Source organism: Salvelinus fontinalis, chromosome 27 (genome assembly GCF_029448725.1).
Source record: "Salvelinus fontinalis isolate EN_2023a chromosome 27, ASM2944872v1, whole genome shotgun sequence".
Classification (NCBI taxonomy): Eukaryota; Metazoa; Chordata; class Actinopteri; order Salmoniformes; family Salmonidae; genus Salvelinus; species Salvelinus fontinalis.
The window spans coordinates 25,637,748-25,661,350 of NC_074691.1; the positions used below are offsets into that span (position 1 = coordinate 25,637,748).

At 41.9% G+C, this 23,603-nt stretch overlaps 1 protein-coding gene across 1 annotated transcript in view; it reads left to right on the forward strand.

Moving 5' to 3' along the window:
* LOC129825657 (1-phosphatidylinositol 4,5-bisphosphate phosphodiesterase beta-4-like) overlaps positions 1-23,603 on the forward strand; it is a 149,865-nt gene that overhangs the window by 85,420 nt on the left and 40,842 nt on the right. Inside the window, exons 7-23 of the mRNA XM_055885848.1 lie at positions 1,917-2,011; positions 2,303-2,356; positions 2,445-2,526; positions 3,084-3,184; positions 3,899-3,956; positions 6,344-6,452; positions 7,964-8,174; positions 9,634-9,727; positions 10,003-10,082; positions 12,368-12,452; positions 12,652-12,742; positions 12,888-12,983; positions 13,443-13,576; positions 14,576-14,671; positions 14,960-15,101; positions 15,393-15,477; positions 18,840-18,964. Coding sequence (XP_055741823.1) covers positions 1,917-2,011; positions 2,303-2,356; positions 2,445-2,526; positions 3,084-3,184; positions 3,899-3,956; positions 6,344-6,452; positions 7,964-8,174; positions 9,634-9,727; positions 10,003-10,082; positions 12,368-12,452; positions 12,652-12,742; positions 12,888-12,983; positions 13,443-13,576; positions 14,576-14,671; positions 14,960-15,101; positions 15,393-15,477; positions 18,840-18,964 — 1,738 coding nt within the window. The remainder of the gene's footprint in view (positions 1-1,916; positions 2,012-2,302; positions 2,357-2,444; positions 2,527-3,083; positions 3,185-3,898; positions 3,957-6,343; positions 6,453-7,963; positions 8,175-9,633; positions 9,728-10,002; positions 10,083-12,367; positions 12,453-12,651; positions 12,743-12,887; positions 12,984-13,442; positions 13,577-14,575; positions 14,672-14,959; positions 15,102-15,392; positions 15,478-18,839; positions 18,965-23,603) is intronic.

Here is a 23,603-nt window from a genome sequence, read left to right on the forward strand (position 1 = left end):
TCTCTCATCCCTCTCTCTCATCCCTCTCTATCTATCTATCTATCTCTCTCTCTCTCTCTCTCTCTCTCTCTCTCTCTCTCTCTCTCTCTCTCTCTCTCTCTCTCTCTCTCTCTCTCCCTCTCTCTCTCTCACACACACTCTGAGCCATCTTAGAACACATCTCTCTCTCTCTCTCTCTCACACATCTCTCTCTCTCTCTCTCTCTCTTTCTCGCTCTCTCGCTCTCTCTCATATATACACTGCTCAAAAAAATAAAGGGAACACTTAAACAACACAATGTAACTCCAAGTCAATCACACTTCTGTGAAATCAAACTGTCCACTTAGGAAGCAACACTGATTGACAATAAATTTCACATGCTGTTGTGCAAATGGAATAGACAAAAGGTGGAAATTATAGGCAATTAGCAAGACACCCCCCAAAAAGGAGTGATTCTGCAGGTGGTAGCATGAGAGTGAGAGCAAGGAGTGCACAAAGGCAGAGGTAGTGGTTCTGCTGCTGGGTTGTTGCCCTCCTACAGCCTCCTCCACGTCTCCTGATGTACTGGCCTGTCTCCTGGTAGCGCCTCCATGCTCTGGACACTACGCTGACAGACACAGCAAACCTTTTTGCCACAGCTCGCATTGATGTGCCATCCTGGATGAACTGCACTACCTGAGCCACTTGTGTGGGTTGTAGACTCCGTCTCCGTCTCGTCTCTTGCTAATTGCCTATAATTTCCACCTTTTGTCTATTCCATTTGCACACCAGCATGTGAAATTTATTGTCAGTCAGTGTTGCTTCCTAAGTGGACAGTTTGATTTCACAGAAGTGTGATTGACTTGGAGTTACATTGTGTTGTTTAAGTGTTCCCTTTATTTTTTTCAGCAGTGTATATATCAAGCCCTTACAGGAATCTGGTTTAACATTGCCCTCTTTTGGCGACAGGGAAAACTGTTGCTAGGCAGCCAGTAGGTTGTAGACCAATCAACTGAGAACAGCTGACACATTTATGTTGTGATTACTGAAGAACCCAACAGATGATATATCAGTGAACTGATGATGATGACTTGTTTGATTCATCATAAGACATGTTGATAGAGAAAACATGAGAGAAAGAGAGATGAAGACAGATGGAGAGAGCGAGTGAGCGGAAATAGTTAACAGGGTGTCAACACTGTAGAAGATGGAATGCCAAATAATTAATAATAAACTACCTAGGCTCATCAGCCGAGCTTGAAGGTCACACACAAACACACACACGTTCATTCATGCTACCTCATTCTCTTCCTATCTCATATACAGACACACACACACACACACACACACACACACACACACACACACACACACACACACACACACACACACACACACACACACACACACACACACACACACACACACACCGTCTCACACTCTCAGCAGGCTAGTTGCCTTAAGCAGTAGACCTGGAAAGCTGACACAGTTATTCACATCAACATAACCTGGGAACAATACACACACACACGTATCCAACCTCTCCACAACACACTCCTGCCCTTAGACATACACAGTCAAACATGCGCATGCACGTACACACACACACTTTGGACGGAGTGGGGTAGAGAGTGCAGTTGGGAGTCATATATTTGTCTGGAGAAAGAAGAGAAGGAGACCCCTGGTCACAGACAGGGTGGCTGTGTGCCTGCATCGGGCTGTTTAGCTGTGGCTGCTCTGAGATGTTAACAGATACACTGTGAGAGAGGAGAGAACACACACAAACACAGTGAAAAAGATACGCTGTGAGTAAACAAACAGCCACGGAAGTCTCTGTGTGTGTGTGTGTGTGTGTGTGTGTGTGTGTGTGTGTGTGTGTGTGTGTGTGTGTGTGTGTGTGTGTGTGTGTGTGTGTGTGTGTGTGTGTGTGTGTGTGTGTGTGTGTGTGAACCCTTTTGTTTGTTTGTTTTCAGAAGTGGACAGAGGGTTTGAGGTCAGTGATTCACAACTTCAGAGCCAATAACGTCTGTCCTATGACCTGCCTCAAGAAACAGTGAGTATACACACACAAGCACACACACACATAGTAAGTAGTAAACACACACACACACACACACAGTAGTGAACACACACACACACACAGTAGTGAACACACACACATTAGTAAACACATACACATTAGTAAACACACACACAACCACAGTAGTAAACACACACACACACACACAGTAGTAAACACACACAGACAAACACACACACACATTCATACAACGTTACACACACAGACACAGATACACACACACAACTCAACCACGTCTGTCCTATGTCCCGCTTTATTTTTTAGTTGGATGAGGATGTGCTTTCTGACCAATGTGAATGGCAAGATCCCAGTGAGAACGTAAGAGACACAGTTAGTAATAACATTTATCAGCAGTCATTTGATTGATGAACTTTGTGATGACAGCTGACTCTCCTCTCTGGTTCAGCATCACACGGACGTTTGCATCTGGTAAAACAGAGAAAGGAATCTTTCAGGCTCTGAAGGAACTGGGTCTGCCTAGTGGAAAGGTGCGGTGGACATGTGCGTGTGTTCATGGCGTGTTTGTCTGATGTTGTGCATGGTAACTTGCTGTTGTCGGATCTATCATTTAACTAAACACTGAGTATACCAAACATTAGGAACACCTTCGTCAGGGCAGGGACTCTACAAGGTGTCGAAAGCGTTCCACAGGAATGCTGGCCCATGTTGACTCCAATGCTTCCCACAGTTGTGTCAAGTTGGCTGGATGTCCTTTGGGTGGTGGACCATTCTTGATACACACGGGAAACTGTTGAGCGTAAAAAATTCTGGCACCTACTACCATAACCCGTTCAAAAGCACTTAAATATTTTGTCTTGCCCATTCACCCTCTGAATGGCACATACACAATCAATGTCTCAAGGGTTAAAAATCCTTCTTTAACCTGTCTCCTCCCCTTCATCTACACTGATTGAAGTGGATTTAACAAGTGACATCAATAAGGGATCATAGCTTTCACCTGGATTCATCTGGTCAGTCTATGTCATGGAAAGAGCAGGCGTTCATAATGTTTTGTACACTCAGTGTGTAACGTTATCTCCCTCAGAGCGAGGAGATAGAAGACTCAGCCTTCCCCTTTGACATCTTCTACGCCCTGACTCAGAAGATCTGCCCTCGTACTGACATCCAGGAACTCTTCAACAAAATGTGAGTTGTCACTAGCTCTACTCCCCAGACCTCTTTTACTGTACTCTACCCTCAATAGCTACTCTGTTCTACTTCAGCCTACTGTAGAAAGCTAACTGCACCCTGAATGCGAGTCACATCTAAGTGTGCAGTTAGTGTAGGAGTAACAAGGTCTGAAATCACACAACCCAGTTAATGATGTCTTTTCAACCAGTTTTGCTCACTGGGAAGACATTTACCATTCAATATCTACAACATTTTATTGCTATGTATTTTTCCAGCATATTCCCACCTGTGATTGTGATAGTAATGAGATATTTAGTAATGGCCGTTTGTTCAACTGTTGTGTTGATAGCTGTAGTGTAGACACTGTATGTGAATGACGGAATAGAGAGTTGAAGAAGAGTGAGTGAGAGATTGTTGTAGTATGTTGGTGTTTGGTTGAGAGATCAACATTTATTAAACAGTCTGCAGCTTCTCTACTAATAACCTCTGGAAAACCTAACCTGCTTAAACAGTGACACATTAACATGTTTGTTTTAAACTAACTCAACAGTATTTAAATGTTCGACCTGTGGTGGTTTTAACATGTTATAGAAATGTTGATATAAAAATGTAACACCACAGTGTTCTATTTTGACCCTTTAAAAAACCCTCCTGCTTTCTAGTTACTGACTGGCTGAGAGGGTTTTTAAGAAACCTAACATTTTGTTTTTCTAATTAATTCCTTTGCAGCAATGGGGACAAAAGTGATTTTTTAAACGTAGACCAGTTAGTCAGCTTTCTGAATGAAGTAAGCGCTTTATCATTCATTAACTTCTCTGTGTGACTGCTTGACCCCTCCCCTCTCACCTGACACAGGGTCCAACTTGCTCTCAGGCAATGATATAGGATCCGTTTCAGATGACCCTCCTCAAATCCTTAAAGGAACATTTCACCATTTGCGACTTCATATTCATCATCTCCACTACCTCCCCAACATCAACATGTGTGAAAATGGCGTGTTTCTATGTTCTGCAAAAAATATTACCAAGGCAATTCGTAGGCAATGCCTACTTACAATTGGTCAAAATCACACGAATAAGACAGATGATGTCATTGGAAACACTTATCTTCCTATATATTTTTTACTGTAAAACATAGAAACACACCATTTTCACATATGTGGTGGTGCTGGAGATGATGAATATGAAGTTGAAAAATGGGGAACAATTGGGAGATACACTGCAAAACTGATCTTAGATCAGTGTCTGTAGGGGTAACTTCATCCTGCCCCTCAGCTGCTTTCCCCCATCCCCGACCTATACTGAACAAAAATATAAACGCAACATTTAAAGTGTTGGTCCCATGTTTCATGAGCTGAAATATAAAGATCCCAAAAAATGTCCATAAGCACAAAAAGCTTACTTCGCTCAAATGTTGAGCACAAATTTGTTTAATTCCCCGTTAGTGAGCATTTCTCATTTGCCAAGAAAATCCATCCACCTGACAGGTGTGGCATATCAAGAAGCGGATTAAACAGTTTGATCATTACACAGGTGCACCTCGTGCTAGGGACAAGATGTGCCACTCTAAAATGTGCAGTTTTGTCACACAACACAATGCCACAGATTTCTTAAGTTTTGAGGGAGCATGCAATTGGCATGTTGTCTGCAGGAATGTTCAACAGAGCTGTTTCCGGGGGGAATTGAATGTTAATTTCTCTACCATAAGCTGCCTCCAACGTCATTTTAGAGAATTTGTCAGTACGTCCCACTAGCCTCACAACCACAGACCACATGTAACCACGCCAGCCCGGGACCTCCACATCCGGCTTCTTCACCTGCGGGATGGTCAGAGACTAGCCACCCGGACAGCTGATGAAACTGAGGAGTATTTCTGTCTGTAATAAAGCCCTTTTGTGGGGAAAAACTCATTCTGATTGGCTGGGCCTGGCTCCCAAATTTCAGCCAATTGAAATAAAATAATTAGGCCCTAATCTATTTCACATGACTGGGCAGGGCCACAGCCATACTGTAGGCCCTCCCACTTGGGAGGCAGGCCCACCCATGGCTGTGGCCCTGCCCAGTCATGTGAAATAGATTAGGGCCTAATGAATTTATTTCAATTGGCTGATTTCTTTATATAAACTCAGTAAAATTGTTGAAATTGTTGCATGTTGCGTTTATATTTTTGTTCAGTATATTTCTCCCCAGCCCCGCCTACTTGTGACTGATTGTGTAACCATGGCAACCCGGGGAGGGGCTTTCTGTTTGGCCATTTTGTCTGGTTTCTGTCTACTTGCTGCCTGCCTGCCTTCAAGTTTCACATTTTTTATTGTCACGTGCACTAGTACAGTGAAATGCTTTTCTTGCTTTCTCTTTCCCAACAATACAGTGATCAATATCAGTTCCTTTTCACTCTCTTTTGTGCTAGTGGCTGCTTCTCTATCTCTCTGTGCAATGCTGAAGTGAATCCCCATTAGTACAAAGGCAGTGAATGCTACCTGCTATAGTGGCAAGTGGTGTCGTTATGATCCCTGCTTCTGTGTGAATCTCTACCCTCTCTGCTTGTGAGACCACACGCGTTCCCTCCCCACCCCATTGCAGTAGCTCTGTACCAGTAATTGTGCCATTTTGGTTTTCATTTGAACACCCACAAATGAAAGATGTGTTTGTACTGGGGTTAGTACTATATACATTGTCACTGTGTCAGTCTAAACTGTTACTCTCTGTTGTTTGTCAGCTGTGTGTGTGTTTAGTCTCTTGTTATAATGGTCCCAATCCTAACCTGACTGATGTGTGTAGCAGAGGTGGTGCAGTGAGCAACACTTGCATGATGAGTAGCCTAACGCTAGCTTGAGACCTGAAAACTGCCGTTAGCTCCAGGAGTTAATGCCTAGGCATTGGCTCCGTGGGCTAAAATAGTCTTGCGGTACCTAGACAAAAACCGGGTTCAAACTCAGTTGGTCACATAACTTGTGCACGTAAAGTTTCTTGAAAGTAAAATAAATAAACAGTTTCCTGAAAGTTTTGCCAAAAGCATACATTAGTGTCCATGGCGAGATTTATGCAAAGGTTTAAGTTACATTCACATTTCTCAAGTTAGGAATGGGACATATTTCCTTAGTGTGCAGTGACATGCATGTGTACAGTATGTGCTTGTGAGTGAGACGGTGTTGTGTATCATTGCTTTCTCCAGAATCAGCGTGACCCGCGGCTAAACGAGATACTGTTCCCCTTCTACGACCCGAAACGAGCCATGCAGATCATCGAGAAGTACGAGAGAGACTCAGACCTGAAGAAGAAAGGTGAGAGGGATGGATGTAGAGAGAGATGCAGATGTCAAGAAGAACGGTGAGAGTGGAGTGGATGGAGAGGAGAAAAAGCGAGGATTCCCCAAAACCCAGTCTTGCTGTATACAATACTCCAGTCTTGCCTTTTCTTTAGCATGTACTGCCCTCTCCTGGCGAATAACACATTTCTTTAGCATGTACTGCCCTCTCCTGGTGAATAACACATTTCTTTAGCATGTACTGCCCTCTCCTGGTGCATAACACATTTCATTAGCATGTACTGCCCTCTCCTGGTGCATAACACATTTCTTTAGCATGTACTGCCCTCTCCTGGTGCATAACACATTTCTTTAGCATGTACTGCCCTCTCCTGGTGCATAACACATTTCATTAGCATGTACTGCCCTCTCCTGGTGCATAACACATTTCTTTAGCATGTACTGCCCTCTCCTGGTGCATAACACATTTCATTAGCATGTACTGCCCTCTCATGGTGCATAACACATTTCTTTAGCATGTACTGCCCTCTCCTGGTGAATAACACATTTCTTTAGCATGTACTGCCCTCTCCTGGTGCATAACACATTTCTTTAGCATGTACTGCCCTCTCCTGGTGAATAACACATTTCTTTAGCATGTACTGCCTTCTCCTGGTGAATAACACATTTCTTTAGCATGTACTGCCCTCTCCTGGTGAATAGCACATTTCATTAGCATGTACTGCCCTCTCCTGGTGCATAACACATTTCTTTAGCATGTACTGCCCTCTCCTGGTGCATAACACACCAGCATCACTGCCCTCAACTATACATGTTGGATGTGTGAGTGTTGACTGATAATAAGTGAAGAAAATCTAAATCTGTATATGTAGCACCGGTCATCAACATACATTAAAAAATAAAATAATACAATTCGAATAAATGCAACAGTTGGATAATGGATGAAAATATTCCAAACGTTTTGCATTTTTATAATCCATCAGATATTGACTGAATTATAGCACTACAAAAAAAAACATTTTACTGGCAAAGAGTTCAGCGATTTTTGTGTTAATTCAGGTATTCAGTTTATTGTAAAATTGCACTTTTAAAAATGTATTAGAATGCCCTCATACAATAAGAAAATGTATATATCAGGTATTTTTGTATAGATGTTGTGGTAAAATAAACAAAAATATTGGCGCCTCATTTGCATAAATACAAAGGAGGTATTTGCATATATGACCTCGTTTACATAAAGGGGTGTAAAAGGGATGAACCACGCACAGCTGTGAGCTGTAACTTTAATAACGTTGGCTTTAAACACAACAAACTCATGTCGGGAAAGGAAAATGGAGTAACTAATCTATGCCTGTTCTGATAAAACCTTTTAGGCATTTAGACTCGGGGATGCATTGCTTTTTCACCCCTCAAACACAGGAAATAGATGGCTGAAAAAGACAGATCTTCAGCTGGGCAGGGCTAATTTATGTTAAATTTAGCAGACCCCTTACACACTCTCCATCTACCCCTCCTACACTCCCCCAGGCCGTATGTCCAGTGATGGCTTCTGCAGGTACCTGATGTCAGATGAGAATGCCCCGGTGTTCCTGGACTGTCTGGAGCTGTACCAGGACATGGAACAGCCGCTCGCTCACTACTTCATTGCCTCCTCCCACAACACCTACCTGACCGGGAGGCAGTTTGGAGGAAAGTCCTCCGTGGAGATGTACAGACAGGTTCTGCTCTCCGGCTGCAGGTAGGTGTGGGGGGACAGGGTAGGGGTGGGGTGGTGGTGAGAGGGTGGCGGGGAGGGTATGGGGGGTTGTGCGTGTGTGTGTGTTTATATCAATCAATCAATCAATCAATTTTATTTTATATAGCCCTTCGTACATCAGCTAATATCTCGAAGTGCTGTACAGAAACCCAGCCTAAAACCCCAAACAGCTAGTAATGCATGTGTAGAAGCACGGTGGCTAGGAAAAACTCCCTAGAAAGGCCAAAACCTAGGAAGAAACCTAGAGAGGAACCAGGCTATGAGGGGTGGCCAGTCCTCTTCTGGCTGTGCCGGGTGGATATTATAACAGAACTATGCCAAGATGTTCAAAAATGTTCATAAGTGACAAGCATGGTCAAATAATAATCATGAATAATTTTCAGTTGGCTTTTCATAGCTGATCATTAAGAGTTGAAAAACAACAGGTCTGGGACAGGTGGCGGTTCCATAACCGCAGGCAGAACAGCTGAAACTGGAATAGCAGCAAGGCCAGGCGGACTGGGGACAGCAAGGAGTCACCACGGGCGGCAGTCCCGACGCATGGTCCTAGGGCCCAGGTCCTCCGAGAGAAAGAAAGAGAGAAGGAGAAAATTAGAGAGAGCCAAGATTTTCAAAATGTTCATAAATGACAAGCATGGTCAAATAATAATCAGGAATAAATCTCAGTTGGCTTTTCATAGCCGATCATTAAGAGTTTAAAACAGCAGGTCTGGGACAGGTAGGGGTTCCATAACCGCAGGCAGAAGAGTTGAAACTGGAATAGCAGCAAGGCCAGGCGGACTGGGGGCAGCAAGGAGTCACCACGGCCGGTAGTCCCGACGTATGGTCCTAGGGCTCAGGTCCTCCGAGAGAAAGAGAGAAGGAGAAAATTAGGGAGAGCCAAGATTTTCAAAATGTTCATAAATGACAAGCATGGTCAAATAATAATCAGGAATAAATCTCAGTTGGCTTTTCATAGCCGATCATTAAGAGTTGAAAACAGCAGGTCTGGGACAGGTAGGGGTTTCGTAACCGCAGGCAGAACAGTTGAAACTGGAATAGCAGCAAGGCCGGGCGGACTGGGGACAGCAAGGTGTCAGCATGCCCGGTAGTCCTGACGTATGGTCCTAGGGCTCAGGTTCTCAGAGAGAAAGAGAGAACGAGAGAATTAGAGAGAGCATACTTAAATTCACACAGGACACTGGATAAGACAGGAGAAGTACTCCAGGTATAACCAACTGACCCTAGCCCCCCGACACATAAACTACTGCAGCATAAATACTGGAGGCTGAGACAGGAGCGGTCAGGAGACACTGTGGCCCCATCCGAAGAAACCCCCGGACAGGGCCAAACAGGAAGGATATAACCCCACCCACTCTGCCAAAGCACAGCCCCCACACCACTAGAGGGATATAAAGTTTATATACAGTATGTAAACTGTTTTGTATGTGTATGATGTCAGGTGTGTAGAACTGGACTGCTGGGATGGAAAAGGAGAAGACCAGGAACCTATCATCACTCATGGCAAGGCCATGTGCACTGACATCCTCTTTAAGGTACACACACACTCTCACACACACAAAACACTCTTTCACTCATTCACATTTGTCTGATCATTCACACAACTTTTGTATGAATTACATATGGTAAGTCTACCCTCTTGTGTTCATAAATTGATACTGCATCTAATTGAGACCTGCAGATCCATTTGAATTTACTCTGTAGTTATTGATCAGACACTCTTATTCAGGGACTTATAGCAAGTGATATATAATGGATTCAATGTGGTTCTAACATCAATCCCCATGTTGTTGTCTCCCCCCTCAAACAGGATGTGATCTCAGCCATCAGAGAAACAGCCTTTGTGACATCTGAGTATCCTGTGATCCTGTCATTTGAAAACCACTGCAGGTAGAATTTCTAGTGATGAGCGATTAGTGCTTTTTGAGGTTGGTTTGGTTTCGGTTCGATTATATTAAAAAATAATAATGGTTTTCGATTTTTGTTAGATTATTTGGGTTGAAGGCTGTAACAACACAGAATAAAACAAGTAATACATGTCCCATGGTGGTAGACATGCCCATTACTGCTTATCACTTATTAACCATCATTTATTCACATGACATTACGTTAATAAAATATTTTAATATTTGTTTAATTTGATTACTTTATTATTTCATTTCAAGTCATCATCTCATCTTATAGAGCTGCTTGCTATACTGTCTGACAAAATCACTATTTTGTAGTTCAAAGTAAATAAGGCATACTTCTATGACTGTATTTTCGGGTAGAGATACGTCATGAAGCAACAGCTGCTCTGCATATCCCCTGACCGTCGTGTGTTCTTCAGTCTCTTCTAGATAAACATTGCCCATTGACTTCACAGAAAAAAACAGAATGAAATGGGATTCAAATAATTGAACCAACATCAGCCAATTAGTTGTTTAAAAATGATTAACTGAAATGTCAGTTAATCACAGCACTAAGGATTTCACAATGATCCAAAATGTTGAAAAAAATATTATACATGACAATATTATTTATTCCATTACGTCCGATTGAATTACATATAACAGTGTAACTATTATGAATTTGTAATTTAATGTCCAAAAAAATGGGGGGGGGGGGAAATGGAACTAACACTCACACTTTTCTTACAAGCACTGACTTTGCTGATAACTACAGAACCAGTCAAATGTTTGGACACGCCTACTAATTCCAGTGGTTTTCTTTATTTTTATTATTTTCTACGTTGTAGAATAATAGTGAAGCCATCAAAACTATGAAATAACACATATGGAATCATGTAGTATCCAAAAAGTGTTAAACAAATCAAAATATATTTTATATTTGAGATTCTTCAAAGTAGCCACCCTTTGCCTTGATGACTGCTTAGCACACTCTTGGCATTCTCTCAACCAGCTTCATGAGGCAGTCACCTGGAATGCATTTCAATTAACAGGTGTGCCTTGTTAAAAGTTAATATGTGGAATTTCTTTCCTTCTTAATGCGTTTTAGCCAATCAGTTGTGTTGTGACAAGGTGGGGGTGGTATACAGAAGATAACCCTATTTGGTAAAAGACCAAGTCCATATTATGGCAAGAACAGCTCAAATAAGCAGAGAGAAACAACAATCAATCATTACTTTAAGACATGAAGGTCAGTCAATCTGGAAAATGTCAAGAACTTTGAACGTTTCTTCAAGTGCAGTCGCAAAAACCATCAAGTGCTATGATGAAACTGGCTCTCATGAGGACCACCACAGGAAAATAATACCCAGAGTTACCTCTGCTGCAGAGGATAAGTTCATTAGAGTTATCAGCCTCAGAAATCGGCAATTAACTGCACCTCAGATTGCACCACAGAGTTCAAGTAACAGACATCTCAACATCAACTGTTCAGACAAGACTGTGTGAATCAGGCCTTCATGGTCAAATTGCTGCAAAGAAACCACTACAAAAGGACACCAATAAGAAGAAAATACTTTCTTGGGCCAAGAAACACCAGCAATGGACATGAGACCAGTGGAAATGTGTCCTTTGGTCTGGAGTCCATATTGGAGATGTTTGGTTCCAACCGCCGTTTCTTTGTGAGACGCGGTGTGGGTGAACGGATGATCTCCACATGTGTATTTCCCACCGTAAAGCATGGAGGAGGAGGTGTTATGGTGGGGGGGTGCTTTGCTGGTGACACTATCAGTGATTTATTTAGAATTCAAGGCACACTTAACCAGCTTGTCTACCAAAGCATTCTGCAGTGATACACTATCCCATCTGGTTTGCGCTTAGTGGGACTATCATTTGTTTTTCAACAGGACAATGACCCAAAACCAACCTCCAGGCTGTGTAAGGGCTATTTGACAAATTGAGATGGTTTGGGATGAGTCGGACCGCAGAGTGAAGCAAAAGCAGCCAACAAGTGCTCAGCATATTTGGGAACTCCTTCAAGACTGTTGGAAAAGCATTCCAGGTGAAGCTGGTTGAGAGAATGCCAAAAGTGTGGAAAGCTGTCATCAAGGCAATATATTTTGATTTGTTTAACACTTTTTGGTCACTACATGATTCCATATCTGTTATTTCGTAGTTTTGATGTCTTCACTATTATTCTACAATGTAGAAAATAGTAAAAATAAAGAAACACTCTTGAATGAGTAGGTGTGTCCAAACTTTTGACTGGTTTGATCCTGTGTGTTTTAGTAAACCCCAGCAGTACAAGATGGCTCGGTACTGTGAGGAGATCTTTGGAGACTACCTACTGAGGCATCCTCTCGAGGGATACACCGTGAGCCATCTACCTGCTACCACACTATACCTGTCTTTCTCCTTTCTACGGTGTCTATCTGTACCGTGTCTGATAGTTCATCATGGTTGAACATAATGAACAATATGGATGTGATGTTTTCATGCTACAAAAAATGTACAATTTACTGTAAATGTCTCCTTCCATTTTGTAAAAAAGGAATGTTTGTTGTTTTTGCCAGGTTGAAGCGGGTCGTCCCTTGCCTTCTCCCATCGACCTCAAACGCAAAATCCTCATCAAAAACAAACGCTTGAAACCCGAGGTGGAACAGAGTACGTATACAGTGACAGTCAACTTTATGCAAGAATAGTTTTATATCTGCAGTTACAGATGTTGCTACTGCTGGACTGTTCTCTCACTCTGTGTGATGGTTTTGTTGACTACACTATGTTGACTTGTGTTGTTGTTGTTCTACAGAGCAGTTAGAGTCCTTTAAGAAGCACATGGAGGCTGGAGAGACCAACACACCAGCTATCTTACTGGGAGCAGAGACAGAGGAAGATGTGGAGAATGGTGAGCGTGTGTGTGTGTGTGTGTGTGTGTGTGTGTGTGTGTGTGTGTGTGTGTGTGTGTGTGTGTGTGTGTGTGTGTGTGTGTGTGTGTGTGTGTGTGTGTGTGTGTGTGTGTGTGTGTGTGTGTGTGTGTGTACACAAGGGTTCTTCTTCTCCTTCTTGTTTTGGTGTGTAGTCACTTTGGAGACCGAGATATTCAGGCACTTTGTATCGGTTCACTAGAAGATGTGTGTGTCTTTGTGACTCTGTGTGTGTGTGTGTGTGTGTGTGTGTGTGTGTGTGTGTGTGTGTGTGTGTGTGTGTGTGTGTGTGTGTGTGTGTGTGTGTGTGTGTGTGTGTGTGTGTGTGTGTGTGTGTGTGTGTGTGTGTGTGTGTGTGTGTGTGTGTGTGTGTGTGTTGGAAGGGTAACCGTGTGTGTTGGAGGGTAACTGTGTGTGTTGGATGGTAACTGTGTCTGTAGCTCTAGGTGATGTGAAGGAGGTGAACCCTGACTTGAAGATCAGTACATCAGAGGAGCCTAGTGAAGAAAACAGCCTCAGCATCAGTGTCAGTGTGAAGAAAGAAGGAGAGGAGAGGGACAACAGCATCAAAAAGGTATACATTTTCTAAATGGAATTTGTGTTTTGAGGTAAGACTTAGGGCTTTATTTCAACAAACTTAAGTTGGACATGATTTGGAAAGGCCCACACATGTCTATATAAGGTCCCACAGTTGACAGTGCATGTCAGAGTGAAAACCAAGCCATGAAGTCGAAGGAATTGTCACTAGAACTCTGAGACAGGATTGTGTCAAGGCACAAGATCTGGGGAAGGGTACCAAAAAATGGCTGCAGCATTGAAGGTCACCAAGAACACAGTGGCCTCCATCATTCTTAAATGGAAGATGTTTGGAACCATCAAGACTCTTCCTAAAGCTGGCCACCCGGCCAGACTGAGCAATTGGGGGAGAAGGGCCTTGTTCAGGGAGGTGACCAAGAACCCGATGGGAGAACCTTCCAGAAGGACAACCACCACTGTAGCATTCCACCAATCAGGCCTTTATGGTAGAGTGCCCAGACAGCAGCCACTTCTCAGTAAAAGGCACATGACAGCCCGCTTGGAGTTTGCCAAAAGGCACCTAAAGGCCTCGGACCGTGAGAAACAAGATTATCTGGTCTGATGAAACCAAGATTGAACTCTGGCCTGAATACCAAGTGTCACGTCTGGAGGAAACATGGCACCATCCCAACGTGGTGGCAGCATCATGCTGTGGGAGGGACTGGGAGACTCGTGCGGATCGATGGAAAGATGAACAGAGCAAAGTACAGAGAGATCCTTGAATGAAACCTGCTCAGGACCTCAGACTGGGGCAAAGGTTCACCTTCCAACAGGACAACGACCCTAAGCACACAGCCAAGACAACGCAGGACTGGCTTTGGGACAAGTCAACAATTTAATCCATTTTAGAATAAGTCTGTAACATAACAATGTGGAAAAAGTCAAGGAGTCTTAATACTTTCCGAATGCACTGTAAACGGGTGAAATGCTGTTTCATCCGATCAGCATCCAGGACCCAAACTACCCAGTTTATAATGAACTAGTGTTGTGTGTTCAGGTTGTGGAGGAGGATCCAACAGAGATGTCTGAGGCCACAGAAGCTACAGACACCACAGATATCTCAGAGGCTTCTGAGGATAACAACATCAAGAAGGTATGGGAGTTGGTTCAGCTGCTCTTTCTCTCTTTACTGGTCACAAACTAGCCTTGTCTCTCCCTACTGTTGAGTGTGTAGCCTTTTCTCTAAGCTCTAGCCAATGTAAAGCTCTTTCTCTGGTCATTTATATATTGATAATGAGAGTGTTCCTAACTGACTTGGATGTGCTTTATAACTACTGTATGTGTTCTCAGACTGAAGGGCTCTGTGTGTACAGTGTGGAGACTGGAAGACAACAGCGATGTGTGAGTGTAAAACGACAGTGTGTTTTCTGCTCCTGTGTAGACTGGAGAGACGACGGATGACGAGGAGGCTCTGATAGCCTCGTACACGTACGTAGGAGCCACCACCAACATCCACCCCTACCTCTCTGCCATGGTCAACTACGCACAGCCAGTCAAGTTCCAAAGCTTCGACGTCGCAGAAGGTAACCTTCAACAGTAATGCTAAATGAACTGGTTTAGTGAGTGTTTAGTTACGGTGATTGTTAAACTTCTAGAACTTGTACTGTAAAATTAAGCTGTTTCAAATGGTTTAGTTACTTGAGCTGTCATGGTGCAACATCAAAGTTGTGGGTTGTGTGGTATACTTCTAGATGTGTCAGTTACATTAGTCAGATGTGCTCTCTCTTCTCTCTTTCTTATTCTCTCTCTCTCTTCTCTCTTTCTTATTCTCTCTCTCTCTCCCATTTTAACTCTACTGTCTCTTCTCTCTCCAGAGAGGAACATCCACCACAACATGTCGTCATTTAATGAGTCGGTGGGTTTGGGTTATCTAAAGACCAACGCCATCGAGTTTGTCAAGTATCCTTTGGTCCAGTGTCAACACTCACACAGCATGGAAATGCACACAGACTACATAGACACAATAAACACAATCATTCCTGACCTGTGAAGTAGTCAAGATGAGTCCATAGTCCTTTATGCTACTATTCTTCTTAATGAATTACGGCATCAAAAGTGACTGACTCCCTAGATTTTCTAGACGGCAATAAAACCAATATCCATAGTGGGTTCCTTGGACCTTTTTATCCATGCCAAACTGAAGTGCAAAACCACGCCCACGGGTAACCGAGCAACATTCAAAGCCAAGCTGATTGGTCAGAATTCGGACGTTCCCTGTGACAAAGTAAATGTGTGTGAGAGAGGAAGAATGCTAGAGAGGGAATCTCCTCAGAGTTTGCTCATGCCTGCTATGCCACAAACCGCGGGAGATGCGCAGTTGCACGGCCTCATTTGAAATTAGAAAGGCAAGCAACAAGTGACTCTGTAGATAGCTAACATTACATGATTGTCATTAATAGTGAATCAATGGAGCTAGCTTTGCCCATTCAGCTAGAGCTACTGTAGCTATGCAGCATCTCTTTTAGTTGCCAACTAGCACAAATATCATGTGCTAAGTATCTCAATAGTCCTTTTGTAAACACGTAGATAACCACACTGAGCTAACACTAGACAACACACACTACTAGACAGCTTCAGCCCAATCACTGTTGTAAGATAGAGTTGAAGTCGGAAGTTTACATACACTCAGGTTGGAATCATTAATTGTTTTTTGTTTTTCAACCACTCCACAAATTTTTTGTTAACAAACTATAGTTTTGGCAAGTTGCTTAGGTCATCTACTTTGTTTACATACACTAAGTTGACTGCATTTAAACAGGTTGGAAAATTTCTGAAAATGATGTCATGCCTTAAGAAGCTTCTGATAGGCTAATTGGCATCATTTGAGTCATTTGGAGGTGTACCTGTGGATGTATTTCAAGGCCTACCTTCAAACTCAGTGCCTCTTTGCTTGACATCATGGGAAAATCAAAAAATTGTAAACCTCCACAAGTCTGGTTCATCCTTGGGAGCAATTTCCAAACGCCTGAAGGTACCACTTTCATCTGTACAAACAATAGTATGCAAGTATAAACACCATGGGACCACGCAACCGTCATACCGCTCACGAAGGAGATGCATTCTGTCTCCTAGAGATGAACGTACTTTGTTGCGAAAAGTACAAATCAATCCCAGAACAACAGCAAAGGACCAGGTGAAGATGCTGGAGGAAACGGGTACAAAAGTATCTATATCCACAGTACAACGAGTCCTATATCAACATAACCTGAAAGGCTGCTCAGCAAGGAAGACGCCACTGCTCCAAAACCACCATTAAAAAGCCAGACTACAGTTTGCAACTGCACATGGGGACAAAGATTATACTTTTTGGAGAAATGTCCTCTGGTCTGATGAAACAAAAATAGAACTGTTTGGCCATAATGACCATCGTTATGTTAGGAGGAAAAAGGGGTAGGCTTGCAAGCCAAAGAACACCATCCCAACCGTGAAGCACGGGGGTGGCAGCATCATATTGTGGGGGTGCTTTGCTGCAGGAGGGACTGGTGCACTTCACAAAATAGATGGCATCATGAGGTAGGAAAATTATGTGGATATATTGAAGCAACATCTCAAGACATCAGTCAGGAAGTTAAAGCTTGGTCGCAATGGGTCTTCCAAATGGACAATGACCCCAAGCATACTTCCAAATGTGTGGCAAAATGGCTTAAGAACAACAAAGTCAAGGTATTGGAGTGGCCATCACAAAGCACCGACCTCAATCCTATAGAACATTTGTGGGCAGAACTGAAAAAGCGTGTGGGAGCAAGGAGGCCTACAAACCTGACTCAGTTACACTAGCTCTGTCAGGAGGAATGGGCCAAAATTCACCCAACTTATTGTGGGAAGCTTGTGGAAGGCTACCCGAAACGTTTGAACAAATTTCAACAATTTAAAGGCAATGCTACCAAATACTAATTGAGTGTATGTTAACTTCTGACCCACTAGGAATGTGATGAAATAAATAAAGACGGAAATATATCATTCTCTCTACTATTATTCTGACATTTCACATTCTTAAAATAAAGTGGTGATCCTAACTGACCTAAAACAGGGATTCTTTACTTGGATTAAATGTCAGGAATTGTGAAAAAGTGATTTTAAATGTATTTGGCTAAGGTGTATGTAAACTTCCGAACTTCAACTGTAGCAATACACTTGATATACAGTACCAGTCAAAAGTTTGGACACAACTACTCATTCAAGGGTTTTTCTTTATTATTTACTATTTTTTACATTGTAGAATAATAGTGAAGACATCAAAATTATGAAATAACACATGGAATCATGTCGTAACCAAAAAAGTGTTAAACAATTCAAAATATATTTATATTTGAGATTCTTCAAAGCTTTGCACACTTGGCATTCTCTCAACCAGCTTCACCTGGAATGCTTTTTCAACAGTCTTGAAGGAGTTCCCACATATGCTGAGCACTTGTTGGCTGCTTTTGCTTCACTCTGCGGTCCAACTCATCCCAAACTATCTCAACTGGTACTGTAATTCACAGATGACTTACCTCCAAAAACAATGCAACTGTCCATGAATTCGATGCTATTCATCTGGTCAGTCAGGCTGACTGCAATCACTCACTAAAAAGCTACATAGTTTAATGCAACTTTATATCCAGACTTGGGAAAATACCCAAAAAGTTTTGGTGGCAATGTTTTGTTTTGGTGGTGATTCTGTCTCTTGCGTTCTTCCTTCTCTCGCACGCCTCTACTTCTCACAAAGGAACAATTGAACTCAGTTGAATGTTGCTAGGTTTCTAGTAGGCGCGGTTTTGCACCAAGTTTGGCGTGGATAAAAAGGACGCCCCCTGGACCAGAACTTACCAAGTTGCAACAGTTGTAACTTTGCAGTTTTAGGTCACCCAGATATGAGCCCATGATAGGGCTAGACTCTGCTGGATACTAGATGTTGTTTGTTTACAGTATCCATCTGTGGAAAACTGCCCTAGTTCCTCTGGGAGAGACCCAAGTGCCTTGGGAATGGGGAACACACACATTCCAGTGGGAATGCAGGACACAAACTGTTCCCTTCTAAAAATAGGTCTGCGGCACGTTCGACTCGCTACACAAACACAGACAAACACACCACTGTTTCAACTTCCAGACCTCAGGTGCTGTACCATGTAATCCTACTGATCAAACATCATACCTACATACATCACACACATGCAAGCATAGACACACACAACTTCCACATGTATGTACACACGAACAAGCGCACACACACTCTTTCCCTCCCTCTGTCCCTGTGTTAAGTCCTGAATGTTTGCGTCCAGCTACAACAAGCGTCAGATGAGTCGGATCTACCCTAAAGGAGGCAGGGTGGACTCCAGTAATTACATGCCTCAGATCTTCTGGAACGCAGGCTGCCAGATGGTCTCCCTTAACTACCAGACCCCAGGTACTGGAGCATGTTAATCAAACTGCACATACAGACTCATACATAGATTCACATGACACACACACCTCACTTAACCCTATACCACTGTTTCTCTGTAACTCTCCCATCTGAGGGTTGAGAGATTGAACACACACACACGTGCAATGATAGATTCACATGCGACACGCACATGGATAGATTCACATACAAACACACACATGGATAGATTCACATACAAACACACACATGGATAGATTCACATACAAACACACACATGGATAGATTCACATACAAACACACACATGGATAGATTCACATGCAAACACACACATGGATAGATTCACATACAAACACACACATGGATAGATTCACATGCAAACACACACATGGATAGATTCACATACAAACACACACATGGATAGATTCACATACAAACACACACATGGATAGATTCACATGCAAACACACACATGGATAGATTCACATGCGACACACACATGGATAGATTCACATACAAACACACACATGGATAGATTCACATACAAACACACACATGGATAGATTCACATACAAACACACACATGGATAGATTCACATACAAACACACACATGGATAGATTCACATACAAACACACACATGGATAGATTCACATACAAACACACACATGGATAGATTCACATACAAACACACATGGATAGATTCACATACAAACACACACATGGATATATTCACATGCAAACACACACATGGATAGATTCACATACAAACACACACATGGATAGATTCACATACAAACACACACATGGATAGATTCACATACAAACACACACATGGATAGATTCACATACAAACACACACATGGATAGATTCACATACAAACACACACATGGATAGATTCACATGCGACACACACATGGATAGATTCACATACAAACACACACATGGATAGATTCACATACAAACACACACATGGATAGATTCACATGCAAACACACACATGGATAGATTCACATGCAAACACACACATGGATAGATTCACATGCAAACACACACATGGATAGATTCACATACAAACACACACATGGATAGATTCACATACAAACACACACATGGATAGATTCACATACAAACACACACATGGATAGATTCACATACAAACACACACATGGATAGATTCACATACAAACACACACATGGATAGATTCACATACAAACACACACATGGATAGATTCACATGTGACACACACATGGATAGATTCACATACAAACACACACATGGATATTCACATACAAACACACACATGGATAGATTCACATACAAACACACACATGGATAGATTCACATACAAACACACACATGGATAGATTCACATACAAACACACATGGATAGATTCACATACAAACACACACATGGATAGATTCACATGCGACACACACATGGATAGATTCACATACAAACACACACATGGATAGATTCACATACAAACACACACATGGATAGATTCACATACAAACACACACATGGATAGATTCACATACAAACACACACATGGATAGATTCACATACAAACACACACATGGATAGATTCACATGCAAACACACACATGGATAGATTCACATACAAACACACACATGGATAGATTCACATGCAAACACACACATGGATAGATTCACATGCAAACACACACATGGATAGATTCACATACAAACACACACATGGATAGATTCACATGCGACACACACATGGATAGATTCACATACAAACACACACATGGATAGATTCACATACAAACACACACATGGATAGATTCACATACAAACACACACATGGATAGATTCACATGCAAACACACACATGGATAGATTCACATGCGACACACACATGGATAGATTCACATACAAACACACACATGGATAGATTCACATGTGACACACACATGGATAGATTCACATACAAACACACACATGGATAGATTCACATGCAAACACACACATGGATAGATTCACATGCGACACACACATGGATAGATTCACATACAAACACACACATGGATAGATTCACATGTGACACACACATGGATAGATTCACATACAAACACACACATGGATAGATTCACATGCAAACACACACATGGATAGATTCACATACAAACACACACATGGATAGATTCACATACAAACACACACATGGATAGATTCACATACAAACACACACATGGATAGATTCACATACAAACACACACATGGATAGATTCACATACAAACACACACATGGATAGATTCACATACAAACACACACATGGATAGATTCACATACAAACACACACATGGATAGATTCACATACAAACACACACATGGATAGATTCACATACAAACACACACATGGATAGATTCACATGCAAACACACACATGGATAGATTCACATGCAAACACACACATGGATAGATTCACATGCAAACACACACATGGATAGATTCACATACAAACACACACATGGATAGATTCACATACAAACACACACATGGATAGATTCACATGCAAACACACACATGGATAGATTCACATGCAAACACACACATGGATAGATTCACATGCAAACACACACATGGATAGATTCACATACAAACACACACATGGATAGATTCACATGCAAACACACACATGGATAGATTCACATACAAACACACACATGGATAGATTCACATACAAACACACACATGGATAGATTCACATACAAACACACACATGGATAGATTCACATACAAACACACACATGGATAGATTCACATGCAAACACACACATGGATAGATTCACATACAAACACACACATGGATAGATTCACATACAAACACACACATGGATAGATTCACATACAAACACACACATGGATAGATTCACATACAAACACACACATGGATAGATTCACATACAAACACACACATGGATAGATTCACATGCAAACACACACATGGATAGATTCACATGCAAACACACACATGGATAGATTCACATACAAACACACACATGGATAGATTCACATACAAACACACACATGGATAGATTCACATGCGACACACACATGGATAGATTCACATACAAACACACACATGGATAGATTCACATACAAACACACACATGGATAGATTCACATGCAAACACACACATGGATAGATTCACATACAAACACACACATGGATAGATTCACATCCTACACACACATGGATAGATTCACATACAAACACACACATGGATAGATTCACATGCGACACACACACATGGATAGATTCACATCCGACACACACATGGATAGATTCACATACAAACACACACATGGATAGATTCACATCCGACACACACATGGATAGATTCACATACAAACACACACATGGATAGATTCACATACAAACACACACATGGATAGATTCACATGTGACACACACATGGATAGATTCACATACAAACACACACATGGATAGATTCACATGCGACACACACATGGATAGATTCACATGCAAACACACACATGGATAGATTCACATGTGACACACACATGGATAGATTCACATACAAACACACACATGGATAGATTCACATGCGACACACACATGGATAGATTCACATGCAAACACACACATGGATAGATTCACATGCAAACACACACATGGATAGATTCACATACAAACACACACATGGATAGATTCACATACAAACACACACATAGATAGATTCACATACAAACACACACATGGATAGATTCACATGCAAACACACACGTGGATAGATTGACATACAAACACACACATGGATAGATTCACATGCGACACACACATGGATAGATTCACATACAAACACACACATGGATAGATTCACATACTAACACACACATGGATAGATTCACATACAAACACACACATGGATAGATTCACATACAAACACACACATGGATAGATTCACATACAAACACACACATGGATAGATTCACATACAAACATACACATGGATAGATTCACATACAAACACACACATGGATAGATTCACATACAAACACACACATGGATAGATTCACCTACAAACACACACATGGATAGATTCACATGCAAACACACACATGGATAGATTCACATGCAAACACACACATGGATAGATTCACATGCAAACACACACATGGATAGATTCACATACAAACACACACATGGATAGATTCACATGCGACACACACATGGATAGATTCACATACAAACACACACATGGATAGATTCACATACAAACACACACATGGATAGATTCACATACAAACACACACATGGATAGATTCACATACAAACACACACATGGATAGATTCACATACAAACACACACATGGATAGATTCACATACAAACACACACATGGATAGATTCACATGCAAACACACACATGGATAGATTCACATACAAACACACACATGGATAGATTCACATGCAAACACACACATGGATAGATTCACATGCAAACACACACATGGATAGATTCACATACAAACACACATGGATAGATTCACATACAAACACACACATGGATAGATTCACATGCAAACACACACATGGATAGATTCACATACAAACACACATGGATAGATTCACATACAAACACACACATGGATAGATTCACATAC